Source organism: Rissa tridactyla, chromosome 2 (assembly GCF_028500815.1).
Source record: "Rissa tridactyla isolate bRisTri1 chromosome 2, bRisTri1.patW.cur.20221130, whole genome shotgun sequence".
Taxonomy (NCBI): domain Eukaryota; kingdom Metazoa; phylum Chordata; class Aves; order Charadriiformes; family Laridae; genus Rissa; species Rissa tridactyla.
Window position 1 is genome coordinate 78,565,325 of NC_071467.1, and position 22,928 is coordinate 78,588,252.

The window sequence follows — 22,928 nt, forward strand, 5'->3', positions numbered from 1 at the left end:
AAGAGAGAGATTTAATTTAACTTAAAATATTTATTTTTTTTTCTTTTCTGGCTGGCCTTCAACTCAGGTTTACCTGTAAGCTATTTTGTAGCCCATACTAAAACACTGCACAGAAACAAAATTTTGGCATTAATTCTCTCTAAATGCCGAGAAGATGGTATACATGTAGGGCTTGATAGATAATTTAAATGGCTGAATAGATTGATACAGACAGGAATGAAATTATTCACTGGTAACATATTGCGACTTATTTCAAAAGCTTTCATCTAATTTAAAAAGTCTACCATGAAAGACTGAAATTGGAGAATTATACACATTAATCATGCAATGGCCTTTTTAATGTGAATGATAATTTAGAGACTTTTTACATGACATTTAATTTATATTTATCACAACAGAGTAACAACAATGGTTACATGTTTGGGAAATAAACAGTGGTAATTACAAATATACTTGGAAATTGAAGTGCCATGTCTTGTTTTTTTCATGGTTTTTTTCATCAATTTTTCCTTGTTCAGACAAATTGAATATACTGGCATTTCTCATATCCTCAGTCTATGCTGGCACTTTGTTAATACGCCAGGATAATTTGTCAATTAGAAAGTGAGCTTACTTTTAAAATAAACTGTTTTTTTTTTTAAGTTCTAAGCGGGAGTTTTTTCACCTTGCCTTTCTGAGAGGGAGGACACAGCAGAGCCGAATGTGATATCGTAGCCCGCGTGTTTTATTGCAGCACTTTACTCTAAAGGTGTGGCCTCTGGAGAGCCACACCACACCTTCACATTTCCCTGCATTTTTTGTTTTCCTCATGCAGGCCAGTATCATATATTCCACAAGCAGCTCTGGTGCTTGAAGGTCATCTTGAAGGTACTAACATGGTTAAAGTTGAGGAAAAAAAGAGTTATAAAACTGTACCCTGGGCACGCGCCACCTCTGCACTTTTAATCCAGACTTGAACTACCACCCACTCTACCGCTGACGCCATGGCCCGAGCCTTAATGCAGGGGATGTAATGACTGGTTGGAGACAAACGGTCATATGTCAAAGAGAGCTGAAAGCTGCTACACCTCGTTGATCGACTAGAGGGGGTTAAGATAGCTGCCACAATGGAAAACTAACATAATGCACACGTGCGTTTCATCAAGATAGAATTTCTGTTTACCCTTATTACAATGAACTTCTGTTTTCTTCCTTAATAAGATTCGTGCCCGCTCGCCAGAGACCACCTGAGAACTTTCTGCGCAGCGGGCAGAGTACAAAGTTTCAACCTACGCTGCCTCCACTACTTATGCCAGAGAGACCCCAACACACAAATGATTAAGCTGAAAAGAGATTTCTTTTTTCTGGTGTTTTACCGAAGAGTTTATTAGTTCTGTTGGAAAGGTCAGGCTCGGGAAGGAGAGAGGTGGGATTTGAAGGAGAGGACAGTAATGACTGCCCCCTGAGGAGGAGGAGGAGGAGGAGAAGGAGGAGAAGAAAAAGGAGGAGGCGAAGGAAGAAAAGGAGGAGGAGAAGGAGAATGAAGAAGAAAAGGAGGAGGAGAAGGAAGAGGAAGAATAAAAAAAGGAGGAGGAGGGCTGTTTCTAGGGCCACCAGAAACCCCGTGGGCTCCGGTCCCCTCCGCTCCGCCAGGGGGCGCCCGCGGCGGGCGCGGCGCTCTCTCCCCGCCGCCTCTCTGGTGCGGTCTCTAGGGTGCCGGCGCCGCCGGGCCGCGCGGCCCCGCCCCCCGCGGTCACACCACCCGCTCGGCCGGCGCTGCGTCAGCCCGACAAGATGGAGACCGCCGAGGAAGGTACCGCGCTCCCGCCGCCCGCCTCCGCGACCCGGGGCCGGCGGCGCCTCTGCCCGCGCTGCCTGCCAGGGGGAGGGGAGAGGCGGGTGTTGGGGGCGACGCGCTGCCCGGTAGCCGGTTGGGCTGGGCGGGGGCTGTTTACGCCCGGAGGGGCTTTGCCTTACCGGGGTTGCAGGTGCCCGGGCCCCTCCTCCTCCGTCTCCGCCGGGCCCGTCCGCCACGGCGGGAGGTGCGGGGGGAGCGGTGGGACCGGTGCGCAGGCGGTGCCCCTTACATAACGGCGGCCGTTGGGAGCCGGGGGTGGGGTGGGGGAGGGGAGGGGAGGGGAGGGCGGCGCTGTGGGGACACCCTGGCGCGGGGCTGGCCGGTGCCGGGGCTGGCCTTCGCCAGGGGGGCCCGTCGGAGCCTCAGCCGGCTGGCACCTTCTCCGGATGGGGCTTTGCTGCAGGGGGTTCGGGGGCGAGTTAGGGGTTTTGCGGAGGGGGATCCCGGCGGGGCAGGCGGAAGGCGGGGGGCTTGCACAGAGGAAGGGGCCGTGAGGAAGGGGCCGCCCGGAGTAGGTCCTGTAATATCCACTCCCGCAACTTAGCGACTCTTAAATTTCCACTTTCAGCGGTATAATAATAATAATAGCAGCTTTATCTGCTGGTGCTTCTTTGGCAAGGTTGGCTTTGTTACATATGCTGTAAAAAAATCTATTTGGGAGATTGAAATGGTAAAGCGATGCAGGAACTGGCACGTTTCTCCGTCTCTTCCGTCTCTCTAATACATAGTAACTTACCTCATTTTTAAAAAAGAAGCTGTTAAAGAGATCATAGTCATGTTTTTTTAATGTGTAGTTTCCTTTTCTTAAGAGTATTGCTTTACTGGAGGCCAAATGTGGATATGTTTAATCAGCACTTTTGCTCTGCTCAGATAATGTTGAGGAACTACGTAGCTCAAGCTGATAATGCAGAGCTTTCATAAACCAGGACATCATATTATAGCGTGAACCAAAATAAATAAAGGATGTGTGTTGTGCTATGTTTCTTGCAGTATTTGAGCTTTGTTTGTCATCTTAAGCAATAACTACAAATACATGTTGCAGTAGCAAGGCAGTTCCAAGGGAATTGTTCTGTGTCTTGGCTTTTGTTACTTTGGCATCATTTCGAATGTAGCTTTTTTATCTAAAGGCACTTGACTTTCCGGCTTGAGAGTATTAAAAAGAAAAAAGCTGGAAGAACATGAAACACCAGATGAAATAAGACAGCACCTTTGTAGAAATGTCCGTTGGGTTGTGCTGTAGACGTCTCTAGTACTTGTGAGAACAGATGGTTTAGCAAACTTTTTTTTTTTTTAATCTAACTACCTTTAAAACTGCTTGCTGCCAATCTGTCGTGCCTCTGTAGACCCAACAGTTACTTATACTGATGAAATTAACAATGTCAAACTTTGATTGCTTGGCCTCTGGTTGCCCAGAAAAATCTGGATTGTAGCAAACTGTGAAGTGGATAATCAGAAAAGAGCAGCTGAGTTCCCACCACTCTAGTAGCTGGTAAATCCATCTCAGTGGATTTAATTCAAAGAGCATAGTTGATAATTTGTTACAGGCTGTCAACAGTGGTAGTCTTTGATCATACCTGCTTTTACAGGGCTTAACTTGGTGGACAGAGAGACCAGGAAGAGAAAGAAGAGGGGGCTGTTAGTTACGTCTTAAGGTGTTGTCTCCTTTAACTAAACCTTCATGTTAAACTCTACATTTGGAATTTGGACTTTTCTGTTTAAATAGATACATAAACACACACAAAAACACATGTAGCCTTAGATATTATATTGTAGTCTTATCAATGTTACCCTCGAAAGCTCTGAGTAGTAGGATGAAGGTCTATATGCTCACTTTCCATAAATACCCCTAGAATGTTACAACTTCTTCTACAGTTTCAAACTTCAGTTCCCACTATTAGAATTGCACCACGCTTGCCAGAATGCTGAAGAGACTTCCCAAGGTTAGAAAGCTTTGAACGCTAGCAGCAGCAAAGACTGCGTTAGTGCCTTAAGGAAGAGGAAGTGCGTGCTCTAATAGTACTGTGTGCCTGAATTTCTGCTACAAAGTGTCACATGGGCTTTCCTAACTATTGGTAGCCCATTAACAATATTATGGCCATTGTGTTCTTGTTGGGTTTTGTCCTTGACTGAATTGTATTGTGGAGCTAGAAAACTTAACTGAATGGTGAAAGCTCAGGTAAGAGAGGCAGTTTAGGGTAATAACGATCAGACTGAAGTGGCAGCTTCTTCTCCTTGGAATGAGTGTGAGAGTTGCATCTCTGTAGCACCTGAAAAAAACAGATATCATAACGTAATCTTCACTTTTGGATATTACGGTGGTGAACATCCAGTTAGAGAGGTGATAGGCAGAGAATAATTCTCCAGGGGAACAAAAAAGAACTGTATTGCCCAAGGTCACGCTTTCCAAAACATATGCATGATGAATAGGATGCAAAGTGTGCGTGCAAGTAGAAAAATAGCATCTATTACACAATGACATTACCTCTGAAGATGACAGTAGGTCATAAAGTGCATAGCTTTACATATTGACCCTTAGCAGGGTTTATTGATTTGAAGCTGTCTACTTCTTAACAGTCTAGGTTGTTACTCTTGTATATGTTTATTTGGATTTATAAAACAAGGGTGTCTAGAAGTTCTCATAGCCTTTGAAAAAAATAATATTTAGACTTGAGTTATTTTAGTAAGCTAACAGAGGAAATCCTTTTCCAAACAAAGAATCTATTTGCTTTCAGTAAAGCAAATTATGCTTTCTCCCAACGGTCTTGAGAACAAGTGGACAATCTGCTGTGAAATCCAATGGCCCCTTAATGAGTGGGTTCGGAGAGCTATGGGGGTCTTTCAGAGAACAGTGTGCTTTTAACTTGCTGTCTTTGGTGCCGGAGAGTATTCTTAAAGCAGCCGTTTCACGTGCTGGCTTTAGTGCTTGTCTGACACTTTCTGAGGCTGATCCAGTGTACCAAGTTGCCAGCTTACTGTAATGAAATAGGTGTGTTTGAACGAATGCTGCAGGACGGTGGGAATGCCACAGCTAGTGGGTAGAACCTGCCTGTCAGTTGAAGAGACCTGTCCTGTGCAGCCATCGGGAAATACTCTCTGTGATAAAAGAATCATTTGTGAGATGGAGTAGTGGTTCTGGTCATTCTCATTGGCAGAGAAACCAGGGGTGCTCGGTGTTTGCAGCGATACATCGTTGCTTGATATGGCTGTGATGGAAGTTCTCTTTATGTCTCTCTGTAGCATCATTGTTGTGGTATTTAATACATGTTTCTGTTAATTCTAGGTTTTTGGCCTACACGAGTGAATTCAAATCTCTTATAGATAGAAGATTATTTCTTTTTCTTTGTAATCACTTAAATTCTTATGCTTTATGTGTTAAAATTGTTCTAAGACCATGTGAACTATGGATATGGTCATTTTGTGACCTCTTTATAGAAAAACATTAATATTTTAATGTTTGGTACCTTTTAGAACTTTTTGTAGAAAAACATTAACTTTTGGAGATTTCAACCAAGAAAGAGGATGGGTGATTCAGACTTGAAATTGCATGTTTTCAGTATCCTTACACCCGTTGGTATTTTTCTAACAAAGATCTCTGATGCGTATCTGTTACGCTCTTGCAGGTTTGCTGAGTGGCGGTTGATAGAGAAATAACTAACAAAAGAGAAAATCCAAAACTTAAATCTTCTATAAAAATGGACATTTTATGTTCATTTACTTAATAGAAGTAGGAGGAGGAATAAAGGGAAGATACCATTCATCTGTCAATAAGCAAATAAAATGCTTGATTTTTATTTATACTTCATTGTGTGTTTAAATGCTGTGGATAACTGAATGGTATTAAAGTAGGCATCTCTTCTTTAGAGGGAGAGGTTTACACTCACTTCTTTGCCCACAAGCATCTTGCAGTCTTTAGTTCTCAGAAACTATCAAAAAAAAAGACAATACAGAAGGTGCAGGATCTATTGAAATATTGTTGATATTGAAACTATGAAATAACAAATAGAAAATGTCTTTCCTCTTGTGACTGGACTGTAGACTGCTAAATGGATGGCCGTATTCAGCTCAGGTAGCAAACTCGGAAAATACCTATTTGTTTGTTATGATAGGGTTTTTTCCCTTTCATGTAGAGCACGAACGAACATCCATGTTAGATTCAAGAATAGCAAATGGTGTGTTTAAGTAAACATTAGTAAATCTCTTCTGCTCAGCCTTGCTTTTAACTTCTTCAAAACTCAGATGGAATTTTTTCATTTCAAAGTCTCCAATTCCAGGAAGATTATCCTTAACAATCTATATGTTATTTTAGTGATAACTTATTTAGTCAAAGAACACCTCTGCATGTAGTTTTACTGTGTCTATTTCCTAGAAATCTTAAAAACATAATAAGACATGGTTTGGGGGTTTTATAATGTGACCAGGCAGATAACATTCTTGTTGCTTTTTCTGGTGATCTCTCTGTCTTCATGTCTTGCATCAGATGAAATCTCTCTTTCATGCTCTTTCAATTTATTCTGGCTTCATTTTGCTACATGGCAAGCTTTCTGGAATTTAATTGTACAATTTGTCTTGTAAATTTGAGTTCTTTAAACAGTAGTGTAATAAGCTTTATGTCCTTGTCAGCAGATATATGCAGAGTCTGTCGGTCTGAAGGAACTCCTGAGAAACCCCTATATCATCCATGTGTGTGTACTGGCAGTATTAAATTTATTCATCAGGAATGGTGAGTTCTGTGTTTGTGGGGGTTTTAATTTTTTTAATATTTTTTTTTTAATAAAACACATTAGCATGTTTCTAAAAATAATACGAGTAAGTAGTAAGAAAATCCAATTTTCAGTGGAAATGCGTTAGGGGTTTTGATGTTTTTTTACATGATGGCTCATTACAGTTTAGTAATTATATATGAAAAGGAAGTATTGATAATTGTTTGTATTCAGGACTACAGTTCTGTTTGTATGTCAACTTTATGAAAACTAAGCAGAAAAATCAGTATATTGGGTTTTTTTTCTGCCCACTTATAGTTGTGAATAAAAAGAATATGTAACCTCATAGCAAGAAATAAAAATACCCCAGTACTTTTTGGTCATTTTGAGGTGTATGTTTGATCAGGGAAATGCTAAAGTGAAAACTAATTCTGGTCTATAGCATGCATACCTTTTGATGGTATTTTAATAGATATTCTTTCACAAATAGAAGAGTCTGAATCTTAGCCGTGTGCATATATGTGTCGTATCTTGAAATATTTGTAAGGATTGGGGTCACTAGTAGGTGTCCATCTTGGGATCTGTGCTTTGAGTTATTATTATTAGCCTTTTCAATAATGTACTCAGAGAATGTAATTTATCAGTAATGTAAGTGATGTAATTGAAGAGTCGCTGTTACTCGCAGTCAGCTTACCTTTTTTACTCTTTGAAACTTACTTGATGGCCTAAATGGACTTAATAAACATGCTAATTTAAGTCCTGCTTGATAGTACCGATACCCTGATTTATGTTTGAAAACAGAGAATTGGTGTTTTTTCCATAATGGAGGGATAAGGTGGAGAGGTGTAATACTGTGTATTAATATGATCACTTTTTATTGCAGCTTAGTTCAGTGGCTTAAACACAGCAGAAAAGAATACTGTGAATTATGTAAGCACAGATTTGCTTTCACACCAAGTGAGTATGTTTTACTGCTCCTATCTTTTCAGAATTTTTCTTTTGTTCTGTTGGTATGTATGAAGTGATTACTTTTTCATTCAGCATGATAGATCCATACTTGTGTTTTAATTTCTGTATTCTTGTTGGAATTGCAGTTCTTATGCATATTATTGAAGACTGTGTGAATTGCTTAAAAATGGATAATCTGGTTCTTTCATAATCTTACGTGAGCCATAAAAGAAGTGTTATTCTATACCTTTTCTGACTGCCTCGGTCCCGTTCTTTTGTTAACAGTGTTACGTGTATGGCATGATTTCAGCTTCATTGGTGAATTTGGGTGTTCGGAAGTCTGAATGTTAAGGTGAAACCACAGCAAAATCTGAATTGGAAAATCAGTTTTCAGTTACCTTTGAACTATCCACCTGCACCACTACCACGTGACTACTGTCAGTTTCGATTCAAATGATCTTGGCAGATAATGCAAATTATAATTATGCCACTTGCATTTCAGTCAAGATACAGTAACTACCAAGTATTACATCTCCTTTTATGTTAGACTCAACTGAGTTAGGCAACTTGTGTTGAAGAATGACTGTATTTTTATATAGTTCCCAGAGGATTCTTAATTACATTTTAACCAATAGTAGTAGAAATAAGTGAGGTCCTTCGGCTTGGTGACAGGCTAGGCTCATTATTTATTATTGCTGTTGCCAACGTATTGCCTGTTGAACAGGTAAAGTGGTTCTTGTGCTAAGTATTTTTCTCATTAAATTTGTTTTTGCTGATTAATTCTTCACAGCTCGGTTCTTCATGGTGCAGATATGTAATTTTTTTTTTTTAAGCAGACAACTATCTGCACTGTAGAAGCTGTCTTGAGTTGGGAAAGATAATGAGGTTTGACTTTTAGGTGTGTGGTGCGATAAAAATCAAAGCTCTGTTTCAAGTTAGCTGGTCCCAGTTAGAAGGACAGACCGCTCATCCCATCTCCTACTACCCTTTCACCTTTTTTGTTTTTTGTTTGTTTTTTTTTTACTAGTTTTGTACATTGGTAGGGAAAACTGAGGCTAAGGAGCCAGATGGTTTAGTTCATGTATTTTCTGTTCCAAAAATCTTGTAATTCACCTTCCTTCTGTATATTGAACCTCAGAATTTTCCATTTCTGCCAACAATTAATTAAACACATTAGGCCATTTTTTTAGATGATCAGCAGTGAAATGTGCAATGTTAACTCTTACAACTGTGAGGGGAACAACATATTTTATGTTGATCGTAGCAATGCTTTCATGTTATTTTTTTTTTAAATGCTACAGAGACCTGTATAAGAAATATGAGAGATGTCATCTGCTTGCAGGTTTTATTTGTTAAACCTTTTTATAAAGGCATTACATTCTATTTGGAAGCTTTGCAAATTAAGAGTGATCCCCAATTCTGGAGCTCCCTACAAGCTAATTAGCCACTTTCAAAATTGCGTAATGCTACTAGGTCCTCTGCAGAATTTAGTGTGCAAGACCATAAAACTGCATTTCAGTGGTTTACTAGCTGTTAAAAAGATAGCAGACTTTCTAGTTTGGTTTTTTTTTGGGAAAAAAAAAGACAAAAGTGTATAGTGTTTTCCTTAGGCTATAGAAAAAAGAGGATGAGAAGTTCTAAATAAATCACACTTTATAAGTGTGTTACTGTTGATACTAGAGAGCTTACTCACTGCCCTTATTCAACCCCAGGAACAGAGGGGTTCCTGCAGAAGTTTAATCCCTGACTGACATAGGTGTTACCAGCACAGCTTGTAATGTAGTTGCAGATTACAAACACGTGAGAAAACATAATGGAGTTACTGTGGCTTAAGTTACCATTTGTCTTAAGAGCCTTGAAATTAGTAGCAAGTAAATGTCTTTCTCCCCCATGTAATAGGGTACTTCCTCCACGTTCAGCCTCTAGCAAAGATCTGCTTATCCTCCTGTCACACACTGGCCACTCCCCAGACTGAGCACCCTCAGCTGATAATGTTTTCTTCTTGGCTTTCCACATTGGACAGCATGGTTTTGGGGTTTTTTTCCCTACGAGGCTGCACACGGTGGTAGCATATGTCAGGTACCTAGCACAGGTTCCTCCAGCCCTCTACCCAGCCTGTCTTCGTTTTTCCCTCGCACCCAACACTCCTACAGTTATGGTTTCCTTAGTTTCTCTCATCCCTCTTTATTTGGAAGATAATGTGGATGCTGGATCTGCTTGTGGGAAAAAGTCACAGGTGTTGGAGAGACAATGATATGGCAGAGGTGGGATTGATGTATACGCCAGTCATCTAAAACAAAGTTGGATCTGGCCTATGACCATGCCAGGTTTAAAGCACTTTAAGAAAGTTAACTCACCACAGGATGTGGTCAAATAAATGCATTTACATAATTAGCATCTGTCCTTCAAAAGACAGGCACTAACTTGAGAATAATAGTACGGTAATACCAGCAACTCCTCTTTTAGTTTAGCTTGGTTCGCTTGTTAAGGCTGTTGCTTTCATTCTGTCAAAAATGCCCTTTTGCTAATACAACTTTTTGTGTATAGAGTATCCATAAAATATTCCTAGTGCGTATATTCTCTAAGTCCTTTATTATCTTTAAGTTCTGTAACATCCTGTGACTTCTTTAGCACCTGAACTACTAGGTTAGTTACTGTTTGGAAGGAATAAGAGAGTAGAAGATTCAACTTGCATCTTGGCAGGTGTACAGAGGAACTGATTTTTCTTTTGAATAATTGAATCATTCTCTAAAAATGTTTAGTCACGTAGGCAAATGACTCAATTTTTCAAATGCACACTTTGAAGCTAGATTTTGTATGTTTTAAAATTCATTAATTTTCTGCAGTTCTTCAGCTGCAGAAATTAATGCAGCTATTGAATTAATCCATGAATTAATGCAAATATTGAAAAAGTAGCTTTGGACTTTTTTCTTAATTATGTCAGGGTGCTTGTTCATTTTTAACTTGTATGTTTTCTTTCTGAGTTTTTAAAGAGCAACTACTCTATATTCTTTTCCTCCCCACACATGCACTTTCCTTTGTCATGTGCTAGGATGGACTTTTCTTGATGTCGCACTAAACATTCATAAGCACTGACCCATGAAAGATGGTGACTCTCTATTTCCCATGAGAAGATAGTTTTCAAATCTTCTCTTTTCTGTAGAAGCTAACATTAACATAAATATTTTCAAAAATACAAGTATGGAAGTAGACTAACCTGATCTTTGGCTGGAGGTTGGGATAGGTTCATTCCTCTGCTTCCTAAGCAGCTGTATTGCTGGTAAGTGGTTGATACAACGTCACAAGCTTAGTTAATACAAAGTCTGTAAAACAGAAGGAAGCCACGTGGGTAGGATGTTCTTCAGTTTATAAATTATTACCTGAAATAAGCTTTTGATTTATGCTCGCAAAGTTACTAATTCAAGGCTTGCATGTGCTTGGACCTCACTGTTTGTATTGTTGTGGTTGTGGTTTCTTACTGTTCTTCCTGTTTCTTGTTGCTTGCCACCTTTGTAACTGTTAATAGGAAAGTTTGTTGGATCAGGAACTACTTGTTCCTGTGAATCATTTGGATTGATTGAGCTCCTAAGATATCCTATAGCACACCGAGATTCTCAACATTAAATACCTAAGGTTAGGGGTTTTTTAATTAATCCATAAACCTTGATACTTTTTTTTTTATCTTAAAACCTTCTGGATGCGACTAGCATGTTTAGCTTAATGTGAAAGAGTTCATGGTTCATAGATTTTAAGGCAAAGAAAAATAAGTATCACTGACATAATTGTAAAATATTAAATTATATATTCATATTTTTAAGTAACTTTTGCAAAAACCATTGCTTAGTAATTGCTTGTTTGTAATAACACTTAATTTATTAAGTTCCAAACTTTTGGATCTTTCGTTTTGTACAAAATGTAATTATACTGAGTGACCCATTTTGTTGGGCTCATCGTTCGAAGTAATTAAGGTTTTATTGAAGGATATAATGGGCTGATTTTTTTACTTGTTCATTTTGACAAACTTTAACACAGTAGTTCACAGCCTCAGCATTTCTACAAAGTATAGTTTGGAAAAACATAAACTTCTGGAACAAAATACTGCATGCTGGCACAGAATTCAACATCTCTGCTGCCAGCTCCAGGGTGTGGGGTAAACATGCAGTTGAGATACGTGTGCGTGTCATTTCATATATTTTTGTTTCGTATATTTGTGTGGCTTGCATGAGAAAGGGATGTGTCTTTTTCTCATTTTACCTTAGCAGTCTGGAGCAAAGTCTGTATGTCTGTGAGTGTAAAACATAGAATGGTGTGGATTGGGAGGGTCTTTTGCAAATCATCTAGTCCAACCTAAAGAACAGCTGGCAACCTGTGTTTTACCAAACCAGTGCTTTAGCCCATAAGCTATAAAACACACGCTTTTTACTAATGAGTCATATAGTCTTGTTTCATGGTCGGTGCACAAGGATGATTGAGGTGGCGTATACATGGCTTGCAAGTGTAATAATAAATATAAAATCTATCGATAAGAGGACTGTAAGCGTGGAGATTCTGTGAAGTAGGCGAAATGACAGTTTTACCTAATCAAGGAAAAACAGTTTGCTTTCTTCCACAGTAGGCATGCACCTGTTTAGGTTATGGGCAAATAAATAGGCTGACTTGGATGGGGAAAGAGTGAGAAATGAAATAGGACACAGTTACATTGTGACAGCTGTCGAGAAAAATAAGACTATTAAAAAAAAGTTTGAGCCTTCATAATAAATAGTGGTAGGGATTTTTTGACACAGCATGTGTCAGAACGCTGTTGCTTTTCTAGTGTCTTTCTGCAGTTCTGCTTCCCTCACTGAAAAGTAAGATGATGCATTATAGGAATGGACTTTGTGGGAGGCGCGAAATCTGTTGGTGTAATATAAACTGGGAAAATAATATAGGATCTTCATTTCTTTCTAGGGGGAAGATTTGCATTTTCAAAATGTTACTGGCCAGTAACATGAAAACTATGGATAACTTTCTTTGTATTTTATACTAGTTCATAATGATCATGTATCTGACATAAATCTATAAATGTTTGCATGCTTCAGAAAGTGTCCACTTTTTACCTTGTGGCGGAACTAGCCATAAATGCAGGATATAAACATATTTAAACCTGCACCTATTCTCATTCATTGGTAGTAAGCTCTTAGGAGACAGGGAAAGTCTTGGACCATTGCTCTGGGACCAGTTACATATTGCTGATGATTCGTTGTGGAGGTGGATTTGTACAGGGATTCTACTGCTGGTGTTGGACAGGAAAGAGGAGCAAGAGAATTTCGGGAGGAGGAAGAGCCTGATGTTCTCTCTGTATTGGTCCTTTTTTTCTGTTGTGCAGCTGGCATTTATAACTGCAGAGTGCCTGTGCTCCTGATGTTGCTCCTCCTTTTTTTCTTGTTTTTTCTTTTTTTAATACAAGCAACAAAAGTGAAGTCTGAAACTGTCCAGGTTTGCTAATATTTATAATTATCATTACATCTTATGTTATCATAACAGAACGTGGGGGTGTTCAAAAAGCCCCTGTTACTGCTCAGATACCGCTCTGATGAGAGCTTCTTTCTTTACTGCCCAAGTTATGACTTAATATTGCTCATGTCCCCGTGCAAGGGAGACTGCGGGCAGTATAGTTTTCATCTGGATTAAGTTTTGGTACTTTGAAAAGATTGGGAGAGAGAGGTTAAATTGAAAGTGTTAGTTTGTTTTATTTCTTTGTAAGTTTGGTGGGAATTGTAGCATTCAGGTTCAGCAGATTGTCCCTGTTGTATTTGTCAAAGTACAGTGATGTGATGTTTGTACTAAATAGCCTCTGAGGAAATGGGAACGATGAGAAAGCTTCCTGTAATAAACTTAAAGGTATCACTTTGGAACCTAGAGCACTGGGAACTTTTTTTTTTCCATTGTCCTGTTCTGGATTTTTTTGTCACCTGAAATCTGTTGACAAACTGTTTCCCTGAAAACTACTAATTACTGTCGTCTGCTTTCTTCCTTAGTTTTTCTAGGAGAAGGAAAATTTCTAAAGACAGCCTTGTGTTTTTCCTGCCTTATTTGTGTCAGTGTTTTAGGAGATTTTTGTCCTGAGCTGTCTGCTTTGGAGAAACAGAATTAATATTTGTGTTCCTGAAAAAGTTAGGCCCAAAGGAGGGTGGAGGGGGTAGGGAGGGTGGAACAAAAACCCACCACCCAGCCAAACAAAAAAACCCAACCCACCCAAATCTAGTATTCACAAGTAAAATAGCAATTACACTGCACAGGTGTGACTTGGGTATCCAAAAAGCTTTCTAGTAGTTTTCCTATGGCCTGGACAGCTCAAAGTTGAACTAAAGGTATGAAAGCTCACTTATGCTCAGCCAAAGTCTGTTTGAATTTCATGCTGTAATAGGAAAAAAACCAAAAAACTGTTGCTTTAATTGGCCTCTAGTAGGGAGATTTTTATTTGGAGGAACTGTGGTAAATAATGCAGGAAATTGAGTTGGGAAAGTTTACTAGAATGGGAGTTAGGGAGGGAGGAAGGAAGAGGAGGACAAGTGTGCCTAAGGGAATGAAGAGGATGTGCAGTGCGGTGGCAGGGGTCAAAGTCTCAGGCCTCACAGTGGTAGTGGGGAGTGGATAAAAGGGGGTGGAACGTGGAGAGAAAATGGCAGTAGATGACAGGCACAAATGGGGGGATTAGCTATGAAAATCACTGGCAGCAAGCTTCAGTGTTGCAGTGTGCTTGCACACCAGGGGTTCCTGTCATGCTAGGAATTTTTACATTTCACCTACCCGAATGTTGTAGGACAGAGAAGGGCTTTATCTTATCATCATGGTATAAAGCTTCTAGTGGTAGCAGCTTTATGTTTTGAGGTGTGGCAAAGCAGAGGAAAAACAGCAGTCTTCCCCCACCCCCAGCTCCTGAAATCATCAAAAATCACCAAATTGTTAAAATTTAGAGGATGTAGCTTGTCTTCTGTGAGTAGTAGCTATCTTGTGCATTTATTTGAATGCTCTGCTGTAATCCTGAAGCCTTTAGGAAAATGAGTATGTAGAGGTGCTAACATTGATAACCACTTCAGCTTTACCAAGTTAGGATGGGCATCCTTTTTTGCAATCCTTCGTGTGAGTGTTCAGTGATTCTGAAAGATGCATTTTTTTCAAAAACTTTAACCCTCCCAACTTCCCCCTAACAAATAAACATTAACTTTGCTTTAATGATTTTTCTTGTAGCCTCTGTTGCAATTCCAAACTGATGATCAAAATAAATTTTTTTGTAAATAAGAATAATAAGCCTCAAAGTATCTGCTGAGTTCAGTTATGTCTGACTGATACCATAAATGTGTAACACATATACTCTAGGTAGGTATTCTTTTAGCACTCTTAACAAATGTCTGCTGCTCTCCTCTGATAATTTTCCAGAATGTTTGTTCAGTGTGAGCTGAGAGATCATTAGTAAATCTTCAATTGGCATTTTCTACGGTACTTACAAATTGTATACTAAATCTGTTTCTGTAATAAGAACACCATAAATTGGTAGACAGTCAAAATACATTTGTGTTCTGCTTTCAATTTACTGCTCTATGTTCTTTCAGCTAAACTTCCCTAGTGTTATTTTTAGTCCTTTTTTTTTTTTTCTACAAATTCCAGTTCCTTGCCAGATACCTGACAACTAAGAACCTTTGAAATTTAAAACCAGTTGCTATTTGTCTTATGGTTACTGTTTTTTTTGTTACTTTGTCAAATGTAATCCGCATGTTGAAATGCACCAAACTCTCCACATTCTTTGGCTACTTCTTCATGTTGATGCTGCTTTTCTGTGTTCTTAAGTTCTCTTTACAATACAGAAACTTCGGGAAGTATCCCTGGAGAGTAAAGAGGAGGGTTTTAATCCTGTAGAGGCTTCCTCTCTGAGATTAGTAAATGGATGATTAGGAATGTAGGTGAAGGTAGCAGCGATGTTTATTAGAGAAAAGGAGGGGATGCAGGTAGATGGCATGAAGCGGTATTTCTCAGACTTCTAAGTCAAAGGATTGTCAATGAGAGGGGAGAAGTCTTTTCACTAGTACTTATAAAAATTGAGTTTCATTGTGTAGTTAAAAGTATGTGATGTTTTAAAAAATAGCCCATTAACTAAATGTGTTAAAGTCTTCAAGCTCAGCTGTTTCTAACATAACTGTTAAATATCCAGGCAGCAATGTCTTTGTGCAATTCCTAACTGTAGTTTATCTTATTTATTCAAATCTGTTATTGATACTGTGCATTACCACTTGTTGGCATCCGTATAAGCACGTAGAAGCTAACTGAATATAATGAAATTGTTAGAGATAGATGTTTTCTAACTGTTTGCAAAAGAAGAAGCCCTGTCACTGTTTTTCTTGGCTTTTGAGTAGGGTTGGGTTTATGTAATATATAGGTGTTGAATTTAAAAAGTCGAGAAAATTTACTATTATGAAAATGTTTATATGGGCTGAGAGATTTGCGTTATGTTCTATAATAGCAGTGACCTTAAAAGAAATCTTGCATGGTATGAAATAGGTATCTGTTGAAAGTAAAAGTCATTCTGTGTAAATTTCAATGTTTGTAGTTACTTAATCAATTCCCTTCAGATTTCCTGTCTCTGTAGTGCTTTCATTTTGCTGATTTTTGTATGTGTGTGTGCTCTTGGATAGCAAGTGGAATCTCACTTATCTAGCACAAGCAAATTGACAGTATGCAAAGTTGCTAATTGCTCTTCTTTCTTGAACTAGGTTTATAAATAACAGACAGGGGTGTCTTTGAGGTAGCGCTGAGTGGGAGGGCTACTGAACTTAGAATCTGATTTTTCTTGCAGTCTTGAGCTTATTTTGATATAATCGGAATTTACAATTGATAAATAAAGCTATTAAGAAAACTTCTCTGAGTCAAAAACTAGCATGGAGTTTATTAATTTTCTCATTCCACTCAGTACACAATGTAACAAATGCATCGTTAAGTTGTTTTTTTTATTTGTTTGGGGTCATCTCTTGGGAATCTATAAAATATGCTTATTCTTTTAGTAAGCTTCTGCCAAAAGCAAACATTTTGTAGTTGGCAAGACTTTTACATAAATGCTTCTTTAAAGGAAGAACTGTTTCATAAGTGCCTTTTCTACACAGTTTATTCCCCAGATATGCCTTCACGGCTTCCAATCCAAGACATCTTTGCCGGACTGGTTACGAGTATTGGCACAGCAATACGATACTGGTTTCATTATACACTTGTGGCCTTTGCATGGTTGGGAGTAGTACCTCTTACTGCATGTAAGTATTAATTTTTTGTACTGTAATAATCTTATATGCAGGAAAACATGTCACCTCCTGCAACAAAGTTTTGTGAGACCACGGTTGGTTTATTTAAAAAAAAAAAAAATAATCATAATTTCAAAGACATTATTTCACTGATTTTTCACTCAGAAGTTCTAGCTATTTGACTCTTAAGCCAGTAGTGCAATGCAGGAAGGTGTTAAGAGATAGAAGAAAATGCATAAAAGGGATTTTAAACTTCTTATTCCAATAAAGGGCTTCTTTTCAATCATCTTCTTTAAAATCTACATGGAAGTTTTTATTTGATACCATTTATTAATATTAGGATAGAAGAATTGTCCTAGTTTTTCTAACCATCCATAAATGAAGGGGCAGGCTTTTTTTAGTATGAAAAGTGAAATTCCTTTACAGATGTACTTAAATTGATTAGTAAAACTCCTCTTAAAATATCTTAAACAAAGTAGTAAAGGAATTTAACAGAAAAAGAGAGCACACTTAAATTACTGTAGTGTTCAGTTTGAAATTCACTTTTCAAATACTAATGGAAAGAGAACGATTGTTTCAGCAAGCTAAAAATATAGAGAAGAGGAAAAAAGGCAAAAGGTATATAGTGTTCAGTCAAGGAAATGACTGGAAGTGCATCTTTTTACAAAGAGTAATATATGCCTTGAATAAAAGAGCAGGGAGCTAGTAAATGCATCTCCCTAGACAGTTTCTCAATATGTTCTGTGCTTTTATTTGTAGCTGGCACTGGCTTAGTTTGAGAATAGCACAATACTGGCATTAGCTATAAAAGAGTGATCCTGTTTCTGCAGTCTGTCCTTCCTGTGCAAGAAAAAGAGCTTTTCTGGGCATGGAGTAAACAAGATTTACCAACTGCGCTGCATAAAACTAAAAAAATATTGCAAATTTCTTCCTTGAATTTTTAGATGAGTCTTGGTTTTCTACCGTTGTCTTTCAAAATGCAAATGTTGTATACTTTTCTTACTAAAACTTCTGAAGGACAGTAAAATCATATTCAATAGATTAATTAAGGTAGTTATGTTTCATAACTGTCTGAAAACTTGATGCTGGCTCTTCAGTAATACTGAAATGTTACCAGAAGTCACCACCTACAATTTACTTACGTAAGACTTGATTGGTTGGTTGGTTTTTTTTACAAATGTCCTTTCAGGGTTTTAGTACGCATTTACTAAGCCAATATAACTGACTTCTGATTTTGATTTACAAGTGACTGTTTGTTTTTTTTTTTTTTACTTTGTCTTAATTTCTATCTCATAAGATTGCACGTGTACCCCTATTTGTGGATTCCTTTAAGAATTAATGTACCGTGAAGGGTAACATATTTACAAAGGAAGGTGTCCAACATGACAGGGACATTCAGTCTTAACAAACCCTGAAAAATCCATTTACTTTTGAAATTTGTCAGGATCTGGCTTGTGGATGTAATTTTGTGTAGGTCTTGTTTTCTTACATTAAATGCTTTTAATGTAATCTTTAATTTTCTGTAATATTTAAATATTAATGTAATCTTTTGCCTTCCCTGTTTCTGTCATATGGCTCACATAATGGTGTGTTGCTGGCTTCACAAGAAGTCGTCTTGTTATTTTATGTCAGGAAGAAAAAGGTGCAGCATAAAACACTTGTCAAACATACCAAAGGAGATGCATGGTTGAACAAATCTGTGTTCCAGATTAACATGCTAGTCATGCAGTTATCCCGTTGTGGGATAAATTCTACATTCATTTTTGGCAACTTCACTTTACTGCATACCCATCTTATATGGTTGAGTAAAAGGAATTTATCTGTCTGTGTGTACCCTCAGCCTCATCCCAGCAGGCTGTTGCTATTCTGTTAGCACAAAGCATATTTATGTTAGTGGATGAAAAAAGCCAGTTATACAATTTGCTATGATCTGTTCAGAGAAGTAGGATTAATTGGGCCAATTGAATCTAAAGTGGTTTTATTCTTTGTGATATTTATATTTAATTGCACGGTTCCTAGAATGAAATAGCCAAGGTACCTATGCAGTACACGGGGTAAGAAATAGGTGTGTATCTACTGAGTAAAGTGAATGTGTACACTAATCAGTAGGAAGTGCTAGAGTGGGAGTTGGGTTGTCTGAAGTGCCTCCTTTATCTATAAAACACCAATATAGCTGAAAAGAATGGTTGTATACACGTTTCATGTAATTGTGTAGAGGTTAAAATGGTAGAGATGTATAATAGAACTACTTAAATTGGAATGAGTAAAGTATAAATGGAGTTGCATATGTGAGCACCAGAAGAACCAGCAGAAGAAGGGCTAAAAGGAGTATTTGCTGTTTGCCAAAGAGCACCGTATATGTAATTTCATTCAAATCAGGAGGGAAAACAAACAGACTAAAAATAAGGTGTCAAGAAGGAGTTATAAGATAGATAAGGAAAAGAGGAGAACTGTGAATTTTGCCTCACTCAAGAGGGATGAAAAACAACGGGGCAAAGATTCCAAATGGCATCACCTCAGTAAGAGTATGAAAGGCAAGTCTAAAATCAGTTCATAAATGCCAATCAAGAATAATCCAAGAGATAAGATAAGGATTTACTAGCTGGTGTGCTTTGTCTTGAGTGTTGTCCACAAGTGATCCTGTCCAGACCCCTTGGGCATGTGTTTTAGTGCTTGTATGAGTGGGCAAGTGAAATCTGTGAGGAAAAACAGCTTGCTTGGAGATTAGTTTGCTTAGAGATTTTGTGTAATAAAGTCCCCTCCCTCATCCATAAAATCTCACAGTGAGTTTTCTTACACTGGTTTCTTACCAGTGTAGTGTAATCAGGAGTTGTAAGGCTTGTATTCTTTGACCTTTTCAGCCTGCTAGAGTTCACAGCGGTGTCTTGCCCCTTTGAAGTTCCCCCACCATGTAGCTAGATAGTAGGCAGAGGCAAACTATTGAGTCTCACTGGCAGCAGAGGATCAGTACCATCTTGCTAAATTTGATTTGGTGACTGTTCAATATGAAATATGCAAGTAGTACTGACTGCGGTGAGACTGAATGCTTTCATTAGATCAGCTACAGCCATTGTCACTTTTGTGTTCTAACTTACTCTAGACCTTTGAATTTTCTTTTACTATTTTGTATTATTTTGTGTCCAATGTCAGAACTTCAGCAGGAGGGCTGGGATTGCACTGGGGATATATGCTTTACCTTCCTCCACGTGCTATATTATGTCTTATATAAAAGGCGACCATAAACAGTAGACCTTTTGGGGCATTTCTGGTGGATTGATTCACGAGAGATATAGAAATATAAACTTTCTGTAAATCCCAAACAATTTTATTCAAGAGGTAATAACTGAGCTATTTATTCTAGGTCACAGACACCATAGTGTGCTAGTATATACTTGGGTACCTATGCCTGCCTAGAGGGTAGAATGAGAATCTTAAGAATTGCATTTCTGGGTATGGGTGTCTTAATTCTTCTCTCCTGTTCTGAGCATCTGTCCCCTATGTCATCCTCCTATGGATCTGAAGCTAATTTTCTGAAGCAGCCTTATATACACTGTTAACCTACTCTTAAGATTATGTGCCTGAGGAATCGTGGTAAAAAACTAACTTTAATTAGCATCAAGTACTAATCAATAAAACAGTTAATTAAAATGGATAATGAAATTGTGAGACTCCTTGCTATAATACCAAAAGTTTATGCAGGTTCAAAATATGATTGAACAAATTTATGGGGGGAAAAAATCCATCATGGATTAATTATTACTGAGATATTATGGCACAGGAACTGATCTGCTTTGCTGGAAGCATATAAGAATGTACTGAGGAAGTATTGCTGCAAGTGTCTTTAATCCGTTTTCATATTCTTCCTTAGGCATCCATTGGTGTGACCAGTGCTGGAGACAGGTCTAGATGAATCTTGATTCTAACCTAGTATGACAATTCTTACACTTTGAATATATACTTTATCAAAAATGTTCAGCTAAAATTCAGCTTTTTTTTCCACATGGTTGTATATGGTTTTGAGTTCTGTTAGCTCACTGATAGTTGAGGTATTATTTTTTTTTACTTGTCATAAATTTAGTTAGGACACCAGGTGAAAAGAGGGTACCTATGGTCTTTTCCAAGTGAAGCTATAACCAAAGTTGAATTTATACCACACTTCCATTTCTTCATGCAGGTCGTATCTACAAGTGCTTGTTTACTGGCTCTGTGAGCTCACTACTGACACTGCCATTAGATATCCTGTCAACGTAAGTATTTAAACAGTTTGATACAAATAACTTCTAGTCAGACTACCGTGAAAATGGTTGCTTTGGAACTTAGTGTCCGTTTCTTCCAGCTATGTTTATCTTCCATTATCTTAGGCGAGCAGCTGCCTGTTGCCCTTTGCGTAACGAGATGTATAGCCAACAGTATTACAGTAGAAATCTTTCACTTTGAAGTTCTGTTATTCAGGTTCTTTGGAGATGGAAAACTGACTTTACAAAACGGTCCAGGTTAAAGAAATTTGAATTTGATGTGAAGAAAACTTATGCTGCAAAATTACACTTAATAATTAAATTAATTTCCTACAGTTTAAATCAGATGCCACATAGTAGAATATTCATATATATTGCTAATAATATTAACTTCACATTCTGTTTGCATTGTTACATTTTTATATTTTGAATTTAATTATATCCATCCTGTGTCTCTTATGTGATAGGGATTTTTTTTTTTATCAGATTGCCTTCTAGCTGACACTTTTAATGCTTCAGTCACCATATGCTATTGAATATTGCCTATCTTTGTCTTTTTTAAAACAATTTTATTTAAAGTATCAGTAAATACCAACACAGGGTTTCAGGCTGGTTCTTACTTTTTTCGTTATCTTGAACCTGAGCAACTGAAACTCAGTTTGAGTAGAATCAGGTGCACATGAAGCAAATTTTTGAATGAATGTCCTGTGTGATTCAGCTAAGTCATCTCAGCTGAGCATCGTCATGCTCAGCTAATACATCATCAGATTTGAGACATCAGGTCATGTTACATTTCATTAATTTTTATTAATGGAGAGAGATGCTTGCTTGAGATGAATAACAGTATTTTTCCTTTTATCTACCAGTAAGTGTAGATTTTACTTTTATTTTTCTGAGAAGAATCTGAAACAACTGAACCTAGAGCACCTCTTTTTGCATCTGTTACAGTCTAGGGAGAAAATAAAGGACTCAAGTATGTGTCAGATTTTAATGACGTGGAGCTTTGACATGTATTTCTTTGACAGAGTCAATTTCAATAGCATCTCATGTCGTCTTTTCATTTTGGACTTCTTGTCCCTATGGTATTCACTGTACTCTGCAGACGCAAGTGTTTGTACAGCTGCATGGAGAGCCAGAGTGATACTTCTTGGGGGATGGCAGGGTGCTGTGGTGGCATATTTCTTATTTATTTTAAAGAATGTGTTGCAGTTGGTTAGTTTCCTGAGCAAATTCACTGTGGTCAAGTAGTGCAAGAGTGGAAACACAAGTGGGAAGGGGTACCTGGGATTTGGGATGAGGGTTGCTTAGGCCAATTTAAGTGCCTTTTGCATTGTATGAAACCCTAGTTTCAGTTGGCTAACTGAAATTTGTTTTGCTGCTGCTTTACAGTTATGTATGACTTGATAGATTAGGATTTTTAAAGTATAGAAATGATATCTGGGGTAAAAGACCACCCAAAATGTAGAGCAGTTGAAGTCAAACCCTGCAGTCCCATTCTTTTGGTTAGGGTAGCTCAGCAGATAAAATGTTTTGGTGGACTAGGTATTATGCGTATAGCCATTTAAACAGATCTTTTACTGTAGCAAATCATTTACTTCATGAGTATTGTGTTTCCTTCGCTATTCTTGAAGATTGTTTTTCCTGAACTACTCTTAAAGCTTTTCTTCATATTGAGTCAGATCCTGTTTTGCAGGAATATTTATGTTTAAACAGTAGTAATTTCAGAAACCAAACCAGAAGGAAATAAAACCTTTTCCAAATCATTTAAAATCATTTGTACGTAGGTACGTACAGCCTTTCTAAAAGAAATCCTTGAATAGATTTAAAAAAAGATTAAATAAAAATTACCTCTAGATACTTTCTTCTCCTGGACACATAAATAAATTCAGCTTTTTGCATAAATACCAGTTTATTTGTTGATTTGGACTAGGAGGGCCTGTTT

At 38.0% G+C, this 22,928-nt stretch overlaps 1 protein-coding gene across 4 annotated transcripts in view; it reads left to right on the forward strand.

The window, feature by feature from the left end:
• The first annotated feature begins 1,680 nt into the window (after positions 1–1,680).
• MARCHF6 (membrane associated ring-CH-type finger 6) overlaps positions 1,681–22,928 on the forward strand; it is a 55,864-nt gene continuing 34,616 nt past the window's right edge. For 2 of the 4 annotated variants that reach the window (XM_054192826.1, XM_054192828.1), the window contains exons 1-5: positions 1,681–1,792; positions 6,461–6,557; positions 7,421–7,494; positions 16,620–16,763; positions 20,926–20,998. In XM_054192826.1, coding sequence (XP_054048801.1) covers positions 1,774–1,792; positions 6,461–6,557; positions 7,421–7,494; positions 16,620–16,763; positions 20,926–20,998 — 407 coding nt within the window. In that variant the 5' untranslated portion in view covers positions 1,681–1,773. Of the gene's footprint in view, positions 1,793–6,457; positions 6,558–7,420; positions 7,495–16,619; positions 16,764–20,925; positions 20,999–22,928 lie in introns of all 4 variants that reach the window. The other 2 variants (XM_054192825.1, XM_054192827.1) reach the window with 2 other exon arrangements.